The following is a 20,053-nucleotide window of genomic DNA, read 5'->3' as shown; positions in this document are numbered from 1 at the left end:
ATGAGCCTGGTAGGCTGCTGTCCATGGGATCGCGAAGAGTCGGACACGACTGAGCAACTTCACTTTCACTTTTCACTTTCATGCATTGAAGGAGGAAATAGCAACCCACTCCAGTATTCTTGCCTGGAGAATCCCAGGGACGGGGCAGCCTGGTGGGCTGCCGTCTATGGGGTCACACAGAGTCGGACACGACTGAAGTGACTTAGCAGCAGCAGAGAATAGCTAAGTGAATGTTTTGAATTTCCCATAGCCCCTGACTGTTTGATTTTACAGCTATTGCTTACCCATTTTATTTTTTATTTATTTTTTTGCTTGCCCATTTTAAACTCCCCAATTTAATTGCACTCATCTCACAAGCTAGCAAAGTAACACTCAAAATTTTCCAAGCCAGGCTTCAACAATACTTGAACTGTGAACTTCCAGATGTTCAAGCTGGATTTAGAAAAGGCAGAGGAACCAGAGATCAAATTGTTTAATATCCATTGGATCATCGAAAAAGCAAGAGAGTTCCAGAAAAACATTTACTTCTGCTTTATTGACACAGCCTTTGACTGTGTGGATCACAACAAACTGTGGAAAATTCTTAAAGAGATGGGAATACCAGATCACCTGACCTGCTTCCTGAGAAATCGTTATGCAGGTCAAGAAGCAACAGTTAGAACTGGACATGGAACAACAGACTGGTTCCAAAGCAGAAAAGGAAAACGTCAAGGCTGTATATTGTCACCCTGCTTGTTTAACTCACATGCAGAGTACATCATGAGAAATGCCGGGCTGGATGAAGCACAAGCTGGAATAAAGATTGCCAAGAGAAATATCAATAACCTCAGATATGCCGATGACAGCAGCCTTAAGGCAGAAAGTGAAGAAGAACTAAAGAGCCTCTTGATGAAAGTGAAAGAGCAGAGTGAAAAAGTTGGCTTAAAATTCAGCATTAAGAAAACTAAGATCAAGGCATCCAGTCCCATCACTTCATGGCAAATAGATGGGGAAATAATGGAAACAGTAACAAACTTTATTTTTTGGGGCTACAAAATCACTGCAGATGGTGACTGCAGCCATGAAATTAAAAGACGCTTGCTCCTTGGAAGGAAAGTTGTGAGCAACCTAGACAGCATATTAAAAAGCAGAGACATTATTTTGCCCACAAAGGTCTGTCTAGTCAAGGCTGTGGTTTTTCCATTGGTCATGTATGGATGTGAGAGTTGGACCATAAGGAAAGCTGAGTGCCGAAGAATTGATGCTTTTGAACTGTGGTGTTGGAGAAGACTCTTGAGGGTCCCTTGGACTGCAAGGAGATCCAACCAGTCCTTCCTAAAGGAGATAAGTCCTGGGTGTTCATTGGACAGACTGATTCTGAAGCTGAAACTCCAATACTTTGGCCACCTGATGTGAAGAACTGACTCTGGATGAGATGGTTGGATGGCATGAATTTAAGGAAGCTCTGGAAGTTGGTGATGGACTGGGAAGTCTAATGTGCTGCAGTCCATGGGGTTGCAAAGAGTCGGACACGACTGAACGACTGAACTGAACTGAATTTAGGAGTAGACTATTGCCATGTTTTAAGGACATCAGGATAGCAATAGTCTGACAGTGCTGGGAAAGCTTGAAGGCAGGAGAAGGGGATGACAGAGGATGAGATGGTAGGATGCCATCACTGACTCAATGGACATGAGTGTGAGGAAACTCCAGGAGATAGTGAAAAACAGGGAAACCTGGTGTGATGCAGTCCACGGTATCTCAAAGAGATACGGAGTGACAGAACAACAGCAAAACAGAATGAGCTTTATCTTCAGTACTTTATCAGAGTACCGTAATCTTCAGAGATCATTGTGAAATAATACTTATTTACTTTACCAAAGGGATAAGAGATTTAAAAAGATAAGATATTAAAAACAAATATAAATAACTTAAAGGCAAAGAAATTCACAATCTGTTACCAAAGCTGCATTCTAAGAAAACTTTGTTTTCTTAACAAATTACAGTCTGGTACCATGTTACTGTTAATAACAAAATGTGTTTATCTTAGTTTTTTCTATAAATCTTGAAGAAGTAGCAGTATTTTTGCAAAGGCATCAGAATGAAACCATAGAAGGCATGTTTAAAATCTGATTATGTTACAGTTGACAAAGCAACCTGGTCATTGCTGGGACACATAACACTTTCATATGACAAGTAGAATTTTAATTGACAACATTTTATCAGGACATATCAGGTCTTTATGAATTCCACATAATTTTAGTATCTCTATATTAGTAAGTCAGCCATACAGTATAACCTGAGATTTATCACTCCTCCAACAATACTTCTCATGTAATTTAACATGTCAAATGAACCCAGGTAGTTTAATATCTCTCTTTGGGATATCTCAGGGGCCCTCTAAAGCACCCCAAAGTCAGCTAGAGGTCAAAAGAACTTCATTATATGCAGAGTACATCATGAGAAACACTGGGCTGGATGAAGCACAAGCTGGAATCAAGATTGCTGGGGGAAATATCAATAACCTCAGATATGCAGATGACACCACCCTTATGGCAGAAAGCGAAGAAGAATTAAAGAGCCTCTTGATGAAAGTGAAAGAACAGAGAGAAAAAGTTGGCTTAAAGCTCAACATTCAGAAAACTAAGATCATGGCATCCGGGTCCCATCACTTTATCGCAAATAGATGGGGAAACAGTGGAAACAGTGTCAAGACTTAATTTTTTTGGGCTCCAAAATCACTGCAGATGGTGACTGCAGCCATGAAATAAAAAGACACTTACGCCTTGGAAGGAAAGTTATGACCAACCTAGATAGCATATTGAAAAGCAGAGACATTACTTTGCCAACAAAGGTCTGTCTAGTCAGGGCTATCGTTTTTCCAGTAGTCATGTATGGATGTGAGAGTTGGACCATACGGAAAACTGAGCGCCGAAGAATTGATGCTTTTGAACTGTGGTGTTGGAGAAGACTCTTGAGAGTCCCTTGGACTGCAAGGAGGTCCAACCAGTCCATCCGAAAGGAAATCAATCCTGAATGTTCATTGGAAGGACTGATGTTGAAGCTGAAACTCCAATACTTTGGCCACCTGATGCAAACAGCTGACTCATTTGAAAAAACCCTGATGCTGGGAAAGATTGAAAACAGGAGGAGAAGGGGACAACAGAGGATGAGATGGTTGGATGGTATCACTGACTCAGTGGACTTGCGTTTGAGTAAACTCTGGGAGTTGGTGATGGACAGGGAGGCCTGGCATGCTGCTGTCCATGGGCTCGCAGAGTCGGACACAACTGAGCGACTAAACTGAACTGAGAATTTAATTTTAGAAAGTTTTGCCAAAACTATCAAAAGGGTTTATAACACTCAGGATCATATAAGTCACTGTGAAAGTTATTTACTTAGCCAAAGTTACAAAAGATTTTGAAGATAAACATAGAACAGATCACTTTCAGAGGTAAAGAAACTTAAAATCCATTATCAAAGGCAGTTCGATGTCTCAAAACTTGTACTGTGCACAAAACTCTTTTCTTGGGGTCCACCTTCCATAATCCTCTGTTTACAAAAATCACTTTGCTCATTTAGAAACAGATACCTGTAAGTCAGACCTTTTTTTCTTAATAAAATGTAATTTCATTTTTCATACTTTTTTTAAAACTAAAAACACATCCTACTTTCCTTAAGCAACCCTGAACTGTCCTTTATATTAGCATTCTGTAACCTAGTGAACATAAATATCAGTGATAATTTCTAAAAACATTTGCTTTCTTATAGAGAAAATCTCAGGATGGTACCAAATATACTCATTAATAGTCCAGAATCTCTTTAGTTTCTCTGTAAGAGGAAGGTAGTGTTCTATAATTAATATTTTAAAATCTTGTTTTATTTGGAAATGACCTAGCTATTCAGTAAACTTTCATCACTTAGTTTAGCACAACTCTAGAAATTCAAGTTACTCCAACCTGGAGAGACTATTTTTAGACAGACATTCCTAAAGCATAATAAAGCATTCATAAATTAATAGAATTTACCTAAAAGCTCCTGTCTCATTTACATTTTTCTTTGTTTAAAAGTTTCTTCACTTGAGTTACTTTCCTTGTGGACAAATTTAGCTTACATTAAACCTAGGCACAATAAAAGTATTACACAGTGTTGATGACTCAAGACCTGTCTTAATTAGATTAGCAAATAAACATTAATGATAAATCGCTTCAGTGGTGTCTGACTCTTTGTGACCCCATGGACTGTAGCCCACCAGGTTCCTCAGTTCATGGGATTCTTCAGGCAAGAATACTAGAGTGGATTGCCATTTCCTCTGCTAGGGGATCTTCCTGACCCAGGGATTGAACCCTTGTTTCTTATATCTCCTGCATTGGCAGGCAGGTTCTTTATCACTAGAGCCACCTGGGAAGCCATAAAATATTTACTATTTTCCAGTTCATGTCAACCTGAAATTCATTTAGGTTGATTTTCTCTTGTAATTGTTTGATTTCTAAGCGCTTACTTTAAGTCAATTGAATTAGAACTCATTTGCAAATTAACCTCAGCAATATTATCCAAAATAAAGACACACTGAGCCATACATAAATCCAGACAGAGATCTCATAGTTTTCCGCTTGAGATTTAAAATGTCTCTTTGACCCCTCCTTTCTTTCTTGGCTTGAAGTTCTAATTTACCCAAGGCTGAGGTCTCAGGCAAAGTGGACATGCAAAGGTTAACTTCAAGTTTTCCCTATGTGAGTGCTTAGTCACTCAGCTGTGTCTGAGTGGCAGGCTTTATTTAGCCCGCCAGGTTCCTTTGTCCATGGCATCCTCCAGGCAAGAACACTGGAGTGGGTTGCCATTCCCTTCTTCAGGGGATCTCCTGACCCAGAGATCGGACGCTGGTCTCCTGAATGGCAGGCGAATTCTTTACCGTCTGAGCCACCAAGCTATTCCCTAGGCAGTCCTTTTTAACAGGCTAGCTGTTTTTTAACTGCATATGCAAAGAGAACCAGTTTTGTAGTTTCAAAGAGAAAAAAAAAATGATATTAACCAATTTTCTCCAGAGTCTAAAATATATCATGGCTATCCTGTGTCCAAAAAAAAAAAGAAGTCACCTTTCTATAGTCACAGTTTTACAGCTGAAATATAGACCAAATAGTGCTAAAATTGACCGATAACAGGGGCAGAAGGGCTGATAAAAATCTTGATTTGTCCCCCTGGGGAAGTGGGGTCTTTGTTTGATCAGAAGAATCTGAAAGGGCAAAGAAACTTGCTAGAGTGGGGAAGCTAGGCTCCTCATTCCCCTGTTAGGGGAAGTTAGAAGGGGATTATCTGATGGAGAGGGAGACAGTGAGTTGGGGAAGTAGAAATCCGCAATAAAGAAAGGAGAGAGAGGGCAGTGGGGACACTGTTAGAGCTGTGGGCGGGCGCAAGGGAGAGCCTACTTAAAAAGTGAAGATTTAATGCCAGATTTTTTTTAATGCCAGTATAATTTTGGCATTGTAGCATGAACAGTTGCCCTCACAAATCTCATAATCCTTTTTCCAGTTGTAACTTCTTAGACAATTTTAAGTCAGCTTCATGTACCTTACAGTAGGCAGAGAAGAGGATCTAGCGTCTCATCCAGAGTGTCACATTCTTATCCTCCTTCTGTGTGAGCTGCAAACATTCAGTAACTGCTAAGGGTTTGGACCACTTTTTAAGATTCCAATTCTCACATAATCCAGTAAATACGTACCATTCATTAGCTAACGAGCAATAAGGTGAATCTTCCCATCTGGGAATAAAAGCTTCATCAACATTAATCTTTCTTCTTGAAGAGGGGTGTTTTGTCTCACAAATCCTACTCAGCGCCAACTAATGTCTTGCCAAAAGTTTTCACTTTCGTCTCAGGTTCAAAGGATTTGTTAACAAAATAAGCCACTCCTTATATACAAATAAATAATACACATATTTATTAGAGAATTATCTAGCTTGGTTTCAATATACTAACATTAAAAGAAAAGAGAAATAGAAACAGCAGAGGATACATCACCAAATAGGTTTTTTTGGGTAAAGGTCCCAGCTAGTGCATCCGCTCCATGGGTGAGACTTCAAAAATTGCAGTTCTGGGTTCCTGCTTTTAATCCCTGGATGCAAACTGATACCATCAATCTGTGAGCAAATTGCAGCTCTGGTTTCATGTTAATGCTGTTTTTTTTGTCCTGTAAAACTTGAAATGTTGTTAAGCCTGGGACTTGGTTGACCAGTACCCCTCCAGGGGCTCAACAATTTAAGAATTTGTCTCCAATCTCATCTGTGGTGCCTCAAATCTTGCATTCACAGCAGGCAGTCAGGGCACTCAAAGTCAGGGCAGTGTCCAGGCAGGTGAAAAGCTAGGTCCGAGGCCTGCTCTGCTTTGTCTCTGAAACCTGAACAAGACTATCGATTTAATTTCCCTAAGAGCATTTTTTCACGTCTCACTGGCCATCTGTTTGTCTACTTTGGAGAAATGTCTGTTTTGGTCTTCTGCCTGTTTTTCTGTTGGGTTGTTTTTTTGGTTGTTGTTGAGTTGTATGAGCTATTTGTATATATTTTGGATATTAAGCCCTTGGTGGTCGCATTGCTTGCAAATATTTTCTTCCATTTTGTAGGTTATTATTTTCATTTTGTTTATTGTTTCCTTTGCTGTGCAAAAACTTTTAAGTTTGATTAGGTCTCGTTTGATTTTGTTTTTATTTCTATGGCCTTGGAAGTCTGTCCTAAGGAAACATTGGTATGTTTTGTATTGGACAATGTTTTATGTTCTTTGTTTTGAAGTCTGTTTTGTCTGATAAGAGTATTGCCACCTCTGCTTTCTTTTCATTTCTATTTGCATGAAATATATTTTCCCATCACCTCACTTTCAATCTTTGTGTGTCCTTTGCCCTAAAGTGGGTCACTTATAGGCAGCATATTGAAGGCTCTTGTTTTTTCATCCAACCTTCCATTCTGTGTCTTGTGATTGGAGTATATTTAGTTCATTGACAGTCAAGATAATTATTTATAGATCTGTATTTTTTTTTTCTTCTTTTTCTTTTTTTTGCCGTTTTAAACCTTGTTTTCCTATTCATTTACTTGGCTGTGCTGGGTCTTTGTCGTGGCATGCGCTATCTTTTAGTTGTGGCCTGTAAACTGTTAGCTGTGGGTGTGTGATTTAGTTCCCTGATCAGGGATCGAACCCTGGCCCTCGGCATTGAGAGCATGGAGTCTAAGCCACTGGACTACCTTATATTTCTTCTTTGTCCCTTTCTTTTTCCTGTTGTGGTTTGATGATTTTCTTTTGTATTATAGTTCCCTTCTGTGTGTGTGTGTGTGTGTGAATTTATTGTATTTTTTTTTTAATTTCAAAGTTTTTATTTTTGTTTATTTTTAAATTTTTTTCCATTTATTTTTATTAGTTGGAGGCTAATTACTTTACACTATATGCAAAACAGAAAAAGAGACACAGATGTACAGAACAGACTATTGTATGTTTTTGATTTGTGGTTACCCTGGTTTTCAAGCACGTTCACCCCTTCCTATATCTACTTGCCGTAGACGGGTAGTCACACACCCCAGGTGTGGTCGCACTGGACTCCAGCCCTTCAGTCTGTCCCACAGAGCCGGTCCCAGTCCTCTGCCCACGTCTGGTATCTGAAGCCCGAGTCCCGGCGCCCCGCCCTGCCGGCCCCAGTGGACTTGCATGTCAGGCTGGGGCGTGCCTGGTGGCAGCACTGACCGTCTGTGCAGCTCTTCCTCTGCTCCGGCTGCCACAAACAGGCTGCTGCGCGCTCCTCGGAGGCCGTGAAGCTCCCCTTCTATCCTGGCTGATCTCCTTGTCAGGGAGGAGGCTTCCCAGGTGGGAGAGGTCTTTCCTCCTCCATAGCTCCCGCCCCGTGGTAAACATCCCATCCCAATTCCTGTCTTACTTGCTTGCTTTTTTTCCTACTCAGTTACATGAAGTTTTTTTTTTTTTTTTTTTTTTTTTGCCTTTTTAGCAGTCTGAGGTCTTCTGCCAGTGTTCAGTAGATATTCTGTGAGAATCATTTCACGTATAGGTGTATTTGTGGCAGAAGGTGAACTTCATGTCCTACTACTCCAACATCTTGATCTCTCCCTGTGGTCAATACTTCTAATCCCATAACGTTGTAGTGATATGATTCCAAGTTTTCTTAAATTTACCAAGGCTTCCCTTGTGGCCCTGTGTGTGGTCAATCCTGGAGAAGTTCCACCTGCACTTGAAAAAGAATTTGTATTTTGCTTTTAGGTAGAATGCTCTATGAATATAAATTAAGCCCATTATGTCTAATATATCATGCAAGGCCGTTATTTCTCTATTTATTTTCTGTTTGGATGATCTGTCCACTGATGAAAGTGGGGAGGGTAGTATTCTTGTACTACAGTTGGTTTCTCCTTTTATGGCTGTTAGCATTTGCCCTATATATTGAGGTGCTCCTGTGTTGGGCACACATATTTATAGTTGTTAGATCTTGGATTGATCCCTTGATCATTATGCAGTGTCCTTCTTTGTCTCTTATAACAGTCTTTATTTTGAAGTCTATTTTGTCTGATGAGCTACTCCAGCTTTCTTTTGATTTTTATTTGCATGGAATGCCTTTTTCCATCTCATTTTCAGTCGTATGTGTCCCTAGATCTGAAGTGAGTTTCTTGTAGACAGCATGTATATAGGATTCGTTTTTGTATCCATTCAGCCAGTCTGTGTCTTTTGGCTGGAGCATTTGATCCATTTACATTTATCAATATGAATGTTCTTATCGCCATTTTGTTGTTTTGACTTTGTTTTGTAGGTCTTTTCCCTTCCCATCTTCTTTGCTTTCTTCTCTTGTGATTTGTTGACAATCTTTAGTGTGGAGTTTGGATTCCTTTTTCTTTTTTTTATGTGTGTATGTAGTGTAGATTTTTGGTTTGCAGTTATTATGAGGCTTTGGTATAGTAGTTTCTACGAGATTGTTTTTTAAGTTGCTAGTCTCTTAATTTCCCATGCATTTCCAATATGCTGCATTTCTACTCTCCTCTTCTTACGTTTGCTGGTCTTGATATCATATTTGTGAGTAGATGATTTCTTACCTTTTTGTATGTTTGCCTTTACCAATGAGCTGTCCCATTCATAAGTTTCTTGTTTCTAGTTGTAGCCTTTTCTGCCTAGAAAAATTCCTTTAACATTTGTCGTAAAGCTGGTTTGGTGGTGCTAAGTTCTCCTAGTTTTTGCTTGTCTCTAAAGCTTTTGATTTCTCTGTCAAATCTGAATGAGAGCCTTATTGGGTACAGTATTCTTGGTTGTAGTTTTCTCCCTTTTATTACTGTAACTAAACCATACCACTCCCTTCTGGCCTGCAGAGTTTCTGCTGAAAAATCAGCTGATAAAGTTATGGGGATTCCATTTTATGTTATTTGTTACTTTCCCCTTGTTGCTTTTAATATTTTCTGTTTTCAATTTTTTGCAGTTTGATTAATATATGTCTCAGTGTGTTCCTCCTTGGGTTTATCCTGTAAGGGACTTTTTCCTTTCCCATTTTAGGGAAGTTTTCAGCTATTATCTTTTAAAATATTTTCTCAGGCCCTTTCTCTCTCTTCTCCTTCTGGGACCCTATAATGCAAATGTTGGTGTGTTTAATGTTGTCCCAGAGGTTCATTTAGTGTATTTTCACTGCCCTAGAAATCCTCTGCTGTATCTGTTCATCCCCTTCCAACTCCTGGCAACCTTTTTACTGTTTTCATAGTTTTGCCTTTTTCAGAATCATACAACTGGAATCATATAGTATGTAGTCTTTGCAGATTGGTTTTTTTAACTTAGTAATATGCATTTAAAGTTCTTCCATTTCTTTTCATGGCTTGAGAGCTCATTTCTTTTTAGTGCTGAAAAATATCCAGTGTCAGGATGTACCACAGTTCCATTTATCCATTAACTTGTTGAAGGATATAGGATATTTTGTTGCTTCAAAGTTGGCAGTTATGAATAAAGCTTGCGTCAACCTACTTGTGCAAGGTTTTGTGTGGACATAAGGTTTCACCTCCTTAGGGTAGATACCAAAGAGTATGATTGCTGCATAGGATGGTGAGAGTATGTCTGGTTGTGTAAGAAACTGGAAAACTCTCTTCCAAAGTGGCTATACTATTTTACATTTCCACCAGCAATAAATGAGAATTCCTGTCGTTCCCTGTCCTTGCTAGCATTTGGTGTTGTCAGTGTTCAGGATTTTGGCCTTTCTTTTTTTTTAAAAAAATTAGTACTTATTGGAATAGAGTTGCTTGCTAATGTTCGTGTTAGCTCCTCCGGTACAGTAGAATGAATCAACTATATGTATATATATACCCCCTCTTTTTTGGATTTCCTTCTCATACAGGTCACCACAGAGCACTGAGTAATGGCCCCTGAACTATACAACGGTGTCTAATTAGTTATCTGATTTATACATAGTGTCAATAGTGTGTGAATTTTGGTCTTTCTAACAGGTTGTTGTTGTTCAGTGGCTCAGCCATGTCTGACTCTTTGTGACCCCATTTACTGCAGCATACCAGGTTTCCCTGTCCTTCACTGTCTCCCGGAATTTCCTCAAACTCATGTCCATTGAGTTGGTGATGCCATCCAACCATCTCATCCTCTGTCATTCCCTTCTCCTCCTGCCTGCAGTCTTTCCCAGCATCAGGATCTTTTCTAATGAGTCAGCTCTTTGCCTCACGTGGCGAAAGTATTGAAGCTTCAGCATCAGTCCTTCCAGTGAATATTCAGGGTTGATTTCATTTAGGATTGGTGTGATTTCCTTGCTGTCCAAGGGACTCTCAAGAGTTCTCCAACACCACAGTTAGAAAGCATCAATTCTTCGGTGCTGAGCCTTCTTTGTGGTCCAACTCTCACATCTATACATGACTACTTGGAAAACCATAATTTGACTTATACAGACCTTTGTCAGCAAAGTAATGTCTCTGTTTTTTAATATGCCATCTAGGTTTGTCATAGTTTGTCTTCCAAGGAGCAAACGTCTTTTAATTTCAAGGATGCAGTCACTGTCTGTGGTGATTTTGGAGCCCAAGAAAATAAAGTCTGTCAGTGTTTTCCATTGTTTCCCCAACTATTTGCCATGAAGTGATGGGACTGGATGCCATGATCTTGTTTTTTTGAATGCTGAGTTTTAAGCCAGCTTTTTTACTCTTCTTTCACCTTCATCAAGAAGCTCTTTTGTTATTATTTGCTTTCTGCCATAGGAGTGGTGTGATTTGCATATCTGAGGTTATTGATATTTTTCTTGGCAGTCTTCATTCCAGCCTGTGCTTTATCCAGCCCAGCATTTCACATGGTGTAACTCTGAAAAGAAGTTAAACAAGCAGGGTGACAATAAACAGCCTTGATGTACTTCTTTCCCAATTTTGAACCAGTCTGTTGTTCCGTGTCCAGTTCTAACCATTGCTTCTTGACCTGTATGCACACAGGTTTCTCAGGAGGCAGGTAAGGTGGTCTGGTATTTCCATCTCTTTAAGAATTTTCCACAGTTTGTTGTGGTCCACACAGTCAAAGCCTTCATTGGCTAGGCTTTATTGTAGTCAATGAATCAGAGGTAGATGTTTTTCTGGAATTCCCTTGCTTTCTGTATGAACCAGTGAATGTTGGCAATTTGATCTGTGGTTCCTCTGCCTTTTCTAAATCCATTTTGAACATCTGGAAGTTACATACTGTTGAAGCTTAGATTGGAGGATTTTTAGCATGACCTTGCTAGCATGTAAAATGGGTGTAGTTGTATGGTAGTTTGAACAATATTTGGCATTGCCTTTCTTTGAGATTGGAATGAAAACTGACCTTTTCCAGTCCTGTGGCCACTGCTGAGTTTTCCAAATTTGCTGGCATATTGAGTGTAGCACTTCTACAGCATCATCTTTTAGGATTTGAAATAGCTCAGCTGGAATTCCATCACCTCCACTAGCTTTGTTTGTAGTGATGCTTCCTAAGGCCCACTTGACTTCACATTCCAGGATGTCTGACTCTAGGTGAGTGATCACACTATTGTGGTTATCCAGGTCATCAGGATCTTTTTTGTACAGTTCTTCTGTGTATTCTTGCCACCTCTGAATATCTTCTGCTTCTGTTACGTCTGTACCATTTCTGTCCTTTATTGTGCCCGTCTTTGCATGAGCTGTTCCCTTGGTATCTCTACTTTTCTTGAAGAGATTTCTAGTCTTTCCCATTCTATTGTTTTCTTCCATTTCTTTGCACTGTCCATTTAAGAAGGCTTTCTTATCTCTCCTTGCTGTTCTTTGGAACTCTGCATCCAGATGGGTATATCTTCCCTTTTCTGCCTTGCCTTTCACTTCTCCTCTTTTCTCAGCTATTTGTAAGGCCTCCTCAGACAACCATTTTGCCTTTTTGCATGTCTTTTTCTTGGGGATGGTTTTGATCACACCTCTTGTACAATGCTAAACCTCTGTCCATAGTTCTTCAGGCACTCTGTCTGTCAGATCTAATCCCTTGAATCTATTTGTCACTTACACTCTGTAATCATAAGGGATTTGATTTAGGTCATACTTGAATGGTTTAGTGGTTTTCCCTACTTTGTTCAATTTAAGTCTGAATTTAGCAATAACAAGTTCATAAACTGAGCCACAGTCAGCTCCCAGTCTTGTTTTTTGCTGACCTTATAGAGCTTCTCCATCTTTGGCTGCAAAACATACAATCCAATCTGATTTTGATATTGACCATCTGGTGATGTCCATGTGTAAAGTCATCTCTTGTGTTGTTGGAAAAGGGTGTTTGCTATGACCAATGCGTTCTCTTGGCAAAACTCTGTTAATTAACCTTTGCCCTCCTTCATTCTGTACTCCAAGGCCAAACTTTCCTGTTACTCCAGGTGTCTCTTGACGTCCTACTTTTGCATTTCAGTCCCCTATGATGAAAAGGACATTATTTTTGGTGTTAGTTCTAGATGGTCTTGCAGGTCTTCTTAGAACCATTGGACTTCAGCTTCTTTGGGATTAGTGGTTGGGGCATAGACTTGGATTACTGTGATACTGAATGGTTTGCCTTGGAAATGGACTGAGATCATTCCGTCATCTTTGAGATTGCATCCAGCTACTGCATTTCAGACTCTTTTGTTGACTATGAGGGCTACTCCATTTCTTCTAAGTGATTCTTGCCCACAATGGTAGATACAATGGTCATCTGAGTTAAATTTGCCCATTCCTATCCATTTTAGTTCACTGATTTCTAAAATGTTGATGTTCCCTCTTGCCATCTCCGGTTTGACCACTTCCAATTTACCTTGATTTATGGACCTAACATTCCAGGTTCCTATGTGATATTGTTCTCTACAGCATGACATGACTTTTACCACCAGACACATCCACAGCTGGGGATTGTTTCTGCTCTGGCCCAGCGTCTTCATTCCTTCTGGAGCTATTTCTCGTCTCTTCTCCAGTAGCCTATTGGACACCTGCCAACCTGGGGCGGGTGGGGGGGGGTTCATCTTTCAATGTCATATCTTTTTGCCTTTTCATACTGCTCATGGAGTTCTCAAAGCAAGAATGCTGAAGCGATTTGCCAATCCCTTCTGCAGTGGACCACGTTTTGTCAGAACTCTCCACCACGACCTGTCCATCTTGCCTTAAACATGGCAAGGCTCAGAGTTGCGTTGAGTTAGATAAAGCTGTGATCCACATGATCAGTTTGATTCGTTTTCTGTGATTGTAGTTTTTACACTTCTGCCCTCTGATGGATGAGGATGAGAGACTTGTGGAAGCTTCTGGATGGGAGGGACTGGCTATGGGGAAAACTGGGTCTTGCTTGAGTGGGAAGGCCATGGTCAGTAAATCTTTAGTCCAGTTTTCTGTTGATGGGTGGGGCTGTGTTTCCTCCTTGTAGTTTGGCCTGAGGTCAAGCTATGGTAGGGGTAATGGCAACCTCCTCCAAAAGGACTTATGCCTGCAAAGTGCTCCTCCCGGGACTGCTGTTGTCAGTACCCCCGGCCCCGCGGCAGGCCACTGTTGACCCACCCTCCTGCCAGAGACCCTCAGACGCTCACAGGCAGGTCTGGCTGTCTGTCTTGGGGTCACTACTCCTTTCTTCAATGGCAATCCACTCTAGTACTCTTGCTTGGAAAATCCCATGGATGGAGGAGCCTGGTAGGCTACAGTCCATGGGGTCGCAAAGAGTCGGACACGACTGAGCGACTTAACTATACTACTAACTATAACTGTACTCCTTTCTTCTGGGTCCTGGTGGGCACCAGGTTTTGTTTGTGCCCTCCAAGAACCTCTGTTTCCCCAGTCCTCTGGAAGTTCTGTGATCAAATCCAGCTGACCTTCAAAGCCACATTCCCTGGGAAATCTCAGTCCCTTTGTTGTATCCCCTGCCTCCTGGTGGCTCAGATGGTAAAACATCTGCCTGCAGTGCAGGAGACCCGGGTTCAATCCCTGGGTCGGGTAGATCCCCAGGAGAGAGGAATGGTAACCCACTCTGGTATTCTTGCCTGGAGAGTTCCATGGACAGAAGAACCTGGTGGGCTATGGTCTATGGGTTTGCAATGAGTTGGACACAACTGAGCAACTGCCACTTGCCACATCCCAACTTTTGCAACGGTGTGAGAACTTCTTTGGTATGATTGTTGTCCAGTTTGTGGGTCGCTCATCTGGTGACTCTGTGGTGGGACGAATGGTGACCTCCTCCAAGAGGACTTAGGCGACACGCCGCGCCTCCCAGGACTGCTGCTGCCAAAGCCCCTGTCCCTGCAGCTGGCCACTCCTGGCCATGTATCCGCAGGAGACTCTCACTCATAAGCAGGTCTGGCTCAGTTTCTTGTGGGGATCGTTGCTCCTTTCTCTGAGCCCTCGTGTGCACAAGGTTTTGTATGCGCCCTCCAAGTGACTCTGGCATGTATGAAGTTTGATTTTAAATGCGATTGCGCCCATCTTGCCATCTTGTTGCAGCTTCTCCTTTGCCCTTGGAGGTGGGGTATCCTTTTTGGTGGGTTCCAACATTCTCCTGTTGATGGTTGTTCAGCAGCTAGTTGTGATTTTGTTCTCAAAGAACATGAGTGCACATCCTTCTCTGTCATCTTAATACAGTATGCAGTGGTATCTCATTATTGTTTTAATATATATTTCCCCGACTGACATGATATTGAGCATCTTTTCACTGCTTATTTGCCATCTGTATGTTCATGTGTGTGTGAGTGTGTGTATTTGTGTGTGTGTGTGAGAGAGATGTCTGATAAGATGTTTGGCTCATTTTTTAATCAAGTTGTTTTCTTGTTGAATTTTAAGAGTTCTTTGTGTGCGTATTTTTAACAGTCCTTTATGAGATGTGTTTTATACAAATATTTTCTCCCAGTCTCTGGTTTGTCTTCTAATTCTCTTGATACTGTAACAGAAAAATTTTAACTTTAATGAAATTCAGCTTATTATTCTGGTGATTTTTCTAAAAATGTATTCACCACACTCAACGTCATTAGGTTTTCTCTTGTTGCTTTCTAGGAGATTTTTACTTGAGCATTTTATGATCCATTTTGAGTTAACTTTTGCGATGAGTGTAGGGTTCGTGTTCAGATTAATTCTTTTTGGTGGGGGACATGTACTTGTTCCAGTGCCATTTTGTTGACCAGAGTGTCTCTGCCACATTATATTGCCTTTGCTCCTTTATTAAAGATTACTTGACTGTGTTTATGGGGGTCTGTTTCTGGGCTGTTTTGTTGTATTTATCGGTTCACCTGTTCTTTGACCAGTACCACACTTCAACATTTTTTTGACAAGTCTCAAAGTAAGCCTTGTTTTTGGCTGTGGGAGGAGCTCCAGGCAGTTCCTTCTCTCAGCTTCAGCTCCAGGTTGGGGGACGAGGTTGGAGCTGAACTCCAGGACTTCTCAAGCTGCCTGGGCAAGGACTAGCTTTGTTTTGTTTTTGGATTTCCAGTCTGCTGTAGACTCCTACTTTTGTAGAATATAATGCAGTGACTTACTAGGTGATGATCATGTCTGTGTAACAGTGATGTCAAATCACTGTACAAGTTTCTAAATGCTCTCTGTGAACTTGCTTTGTTGCAGACTGCTAAGTGGACCACACTTTGGTTACATTGCCCTGTACAGTGGCTGCAGGCTGGAGAGATGCCTGACCCATATGCTTAGAGATTTTTGAAAGAACAAGAGCTTAGCTTGGGCCTGGGAATTGGCTTGTTCCAGGGGATGTGGTTGTCAGGTGGAGCTGCTTCTCATTTCCCATAGGACCAGACGTGTCAAGAGCCCCAGTCTACCCGAGTTGTTCACCTGCCCCCCCTGCCCGGCTTCTGGCCCAGAGTTGAGCTCCAAGTGTCTGTCCTGCCTGCAGCCTGGAGGCCTTGGGTTGCCACAGTGTGGGTGAGTTAGAGGCCCTCTGGGTACCCCGGCTTAACTCTGGGTGCGCTGTTTTGCAGTTTCAGACACTGTGTGCTCCGTTTGACCGAAAACAACTCGCAGCCCTTGATGACGAAGCTGCAGTGGCTCTTTGCCTTCCTGGAGCACAGCCAGGTGAGTGTGGGGAGCAGGGTTTGGGGGATGCTGGAGAGGAGGCCTGGTCTGACGCCTCCCCTTCACCGGAACCCGGCTGCTCCTGTCTCTGGGCCCCGGCTTGCTGTAAGCTGTTGGGCCCCAGTTCAGGCAGGCGTGGGTTCACGGGCAGAGCCCACGGGGCCGGTTCAGTGCCCTGACTGGGCGGGAGAGGGGCTGGTGGAGCCCCCGGTGCGGTGCTGTCCACGTCGCTCCCGTCGGTGGTCCAGTCCACTGTATGAGGTTGTGTCGCTCTGTTGGCCGGCTGTCATTTTGGAGCACTCACACTGCCAGGCATCCTGAGGGCTGTATTTGTTTTATTCACGTTGCCTCTGTCCTCATGGAACCTAAAGGCCTTGACCAGGCATGCACCGGGCCCTCTGCATGGGTGGGGGGCACGGAGGTGCCATCAGCCACAGTCATGCCTTCACAGGGCGCAGCCTGGTGGGGAAGAGGGCCTGTAGACTGCAGCCGTAGGGCTCAGCAGAGAACAAGGCACGTGTGGTTTCCACGCAGGGCAGGGAGAGGTTGATTATGAGGGGGATCGTGGCCCTTGGAGGACTCCGTGGGACAGGGGACCCTGCATCTGGGACTTGAACTCCAAGCTAAGCTTCTGATAGGGGAAAGGGTGTCTCAGGCAGAGGGAATGGCAACAAATAAGGGAAGAACAGACTCCTGGAGGACTGCTCCTCTCCCTGGACCTGATGCCGTGCTCTTAGGTGGCATGGACTTGGTAGGATGGGAAAAGTCAGCTGGGATGGACAGCTGGGAGTGAATGGGGAGGCTGGGAGTTTGGGGCAGTGACTCCCCAGGGCGACCCTCAGGCCCGGGACGCTGTGGAGCTGGCTGGTGAGTGGCCCCCCAGCTCCTGACCCGTGTCTCCCGCTTCGGACGCAGCGGCCTGCCATTTCTCCAGAGAACTTCCTGTCTGCATCCTGGACACCCTGGTTCAGCCCCGGCACCCAGCAGGACTGCTCGGAGTACCTGAAGTACCTGCTGGATCGGTAGGGAGGCCGGGCCTGGCTCTGCTCCGAGCTCCCCGCCTGGAGAGGGTGCTGGTGGGGAAGCCCCGTCCCCCTGGGCGGGGCTGTCTCTTCCTGGAGACTGGGGTGTGGCCCGGGGCTTGTGGAATGGTTGGAGAAGATGGGGCGGGGCGGCGGGTTGGGGGACGTTCTGGAGGTGCTGACGTGAAGCATGACCAGGGAGGGCAAGTGTGTGTATGCTTGCCTGAGCGTGCACGTTTTTGTTTTCTCATTAGCGCTCTGAGAGGGCACGCGCACGGCTCTTTGTGGCAGGTCTATGAGCTTTATGCAGGCCAACTATGTAGCCTGCGTGCCTGGCCTCTGAGTGCATGCGCACGGATGCCACCTAGTACACACGTGTGTTCCCTGTGTGTGACCCTCTTGAGTGTGGACCAAAGCCCTTTGCTCCCTGCGCCAGGCTGCACGAAGAGGAGAAGACCGGGACGAGGATCTGCCAGAAGCTCAAGCAGTCGAGCTCGCCCTCTCCGCCCGAGGAGCCCCCCGGCCCGAGCGCCACCTCCGTGGAGAAGATGTTCGGGGGCAAGATCGTGACGCGGATATGCTGCCTCCGCTGCCTCAACGTCTCCTCCAGGGAGGAGGCCTTCACGGACCTCTCGCTCGCCTTCCCCCCGCCCGAGCGCTGCCGCCGCCATCACCACCATCATCACCACCACCGCCGCCGCCGCCTGGGCTCGGTGGGGCTCCCCGCGGAGGACACCGGCTCCCAGGAGCCAAGCCGGGCCGGGCCTCGGAGGCAGAGGAAGCACTGCATCACGGGGGGCGTCCCGCCCACCATCCTGGACATGGAAGGCCTGGGCCCCCACGGCCTCGGGGGGCAGAGCGGTCAGGAGGAGAAGGTGGAGAAGGGGGAGAGCACAGAGGAGGAGGAGGAGGCGGGAGAGGAAGAGAAGGAGGAGGAGAAGGAGGAGAAGGTGAAGGAGGAGGAGAAGGTGAAGGAGAAGGTGGAGGAGAATGTGGAGGAGGAGGAGAAGGTGGAGGAGAAGGTGAAGCAGAAGGTGGAGGAGAAGGTGAAGGAGAAGGTGGAGGATAAGGTGAAGGAGAAGGAGATGGAGAAGGTGGAGAAAGAGATGGAGAAGGTGGAGAAGGAGAAGGAGATGGAGAAGGTGGAGGAGCAGAAGGTGGAGGAGGAGGAGAGGGTGGTCCAGGACGAGGAGGAGACGGTGAAGAAGAAAGTGGAGGAGCAGGAGGAGGAGAAGGAGGAGGAGGAGGTGAAGGAGGAGAAGGAGATGGAGGAGGAGAAGGAGGCCCGGGACGAGAAGGAGGAGTTGGCCGAAGGGGCGGCGGCAGCAGCCGTCCCGGGCCCAGGGCCCCCCCGGAGTGCTGTGGCCGCCTCCGGGGACAGCTCCCGCTCGGTCCTGGACCTGGTCAACTACTTCCTGTCGCCCGAGAGGCTGACGTCGGAGAACCGCTACCACTGCGAGTCGTGCGCGTCCCTGCAGGACGCCGAGAAGGTGGTGGAGCTGAGCCAGGGCCCGCGCTACCTCATCCTGACGCTGCTGCGCTTCTCCTTCGACCTGCGCACCATGCGGCGCCGCAAGATCCTGGACGACGTGTCGGTGCCGCTGCTGCTGCGCCTGCCGCTGGCCGGGGGCCGGGGCCAGGCCTACGACCTGTGCAGCGTCGTGGTGCACTCGGGGCTGTCCTCCGAGAGCGGCCACTACTACTGCTACGCCCGCGAGGGCGCCGCCCGCCCCGCCCCGGCCCCGGGGGCCGCCGAGCGGCCGGAGCCCGACAACCAGTGGTACCTGTTCAACGACACCCGCGTGTCCTTCTCCTCCTTCGAGTCTGTCAGCAACGTCACCTCCTTCTTCCCCAAGGACACGGCCTACGTGCTCTTCTACCGGCAGCGACCCGAGGAGGGGTCCGAAGCCGAGCCCGGCTCCCCCCGCGCCCGGGCAGAACCCACCCTCCACAAGGACTTGATGGAAGCCATTTCCAAAGACAACATCCTTTTCCTGCAGGTGAGCAGACCCCCATGTGCTTCCAGCAGCCCACCGGCTTGGATAAGTGGCTGCTCCTCTCTCAGAGTCTTTTCCTTTTTCCTTTGATCCACTCATCCCACTTAGTGCTGGGGAAAAAGAAATCAGTGGGCCAGACAGACCCTCTGCTTTAGAGGGACACACATTCAGTTCAGTTCAGCCAGTCAGTCATGTCCGACTCTGCGACCCCATGGACTGCAGCATGCCAGGCCTCCCTGTCCATCACCAACCCCCAGAGCTTACTCAAACTCATGGCCATGCAGTCGGTGATGCCATCCAACCGTCTCATCCTCGGTCGCCCCCTTCTCCTCCCCCTCTCCTCTCTCCGATCTTTCCCAGCATCAGGGTTCTTTCCAACACACATTAGGAACGACCATTTCTTTATTAAGCTGTCGCGTGCTGGAGGAGGGACTCTGTGAGTGAGCTAGTGGATCCGAGCCGGTGGGGAAGGCCTTTGGGAGGGTCGCCCTCTCACTGTGCCCTCGACTCCACTCCCGAGAGTCTAGGGTGGCATCAAAGTACTTAGCAACTGGAACAGCCAGGGCTCCAAGC

General features: G+C 45.2%; 1 protein-coding gene across 5 annotated transcripts in view; it reads left to right on the top strand.

The window, feature by feature from the left end:
• USP35 (ubiquitin specific peptidase 35) overlaps window positions 1–20,053 on the top strand; it is a 79,577-nt gene that overhangs the window by 35,643 nt on the left and 23,881 nt on the right. For 2 of the 5 annotated variants that reach the window (XM_065937009.1, XM_065937005.1), the window contains exons 8-10: window positions 16,368–16,461; window positions 17,377–17,483; window positions 17,920–19,483. In XM_065937009.1, the coding sequence (XP_065793081.1) occupies window positions 16,368–16,461; window positions 17,377–17,483; window positions 17,920–19,483 (1,765 nt within the window). The remainder of the gene's footprint in view (window positions 1–16,367; window positions 16,462–17,376; window positions 17,484–17,919; window positions 19,484–20,053) is intronic. The other 3 variants (XM_065937008.1, XM_065937007.1, XM_065937006.1) reach the window with 3 other exon arrangements.

The sequence above is a fragment of the Muntiacus reevesi genome, chromosome 5 (assembly GCF_963930625.1).
Source record: "Muntiacus reevesi chromosome 5, mMunRee1.1, whole genome shotgun sequence".
Taxonomy (NCBI): domain Eukaryota; kingdom Metazoa; phylum Chordata; class Mammalia; order Artiodactyla; family Cervidae; genus Muntiacus; species Muntiacus reevesi.
The sequence above is the reverse complement of the archived record's forward strand: the minus strand, read 5'-3'. Positions and strand labels throughout refer to the sequence as shown.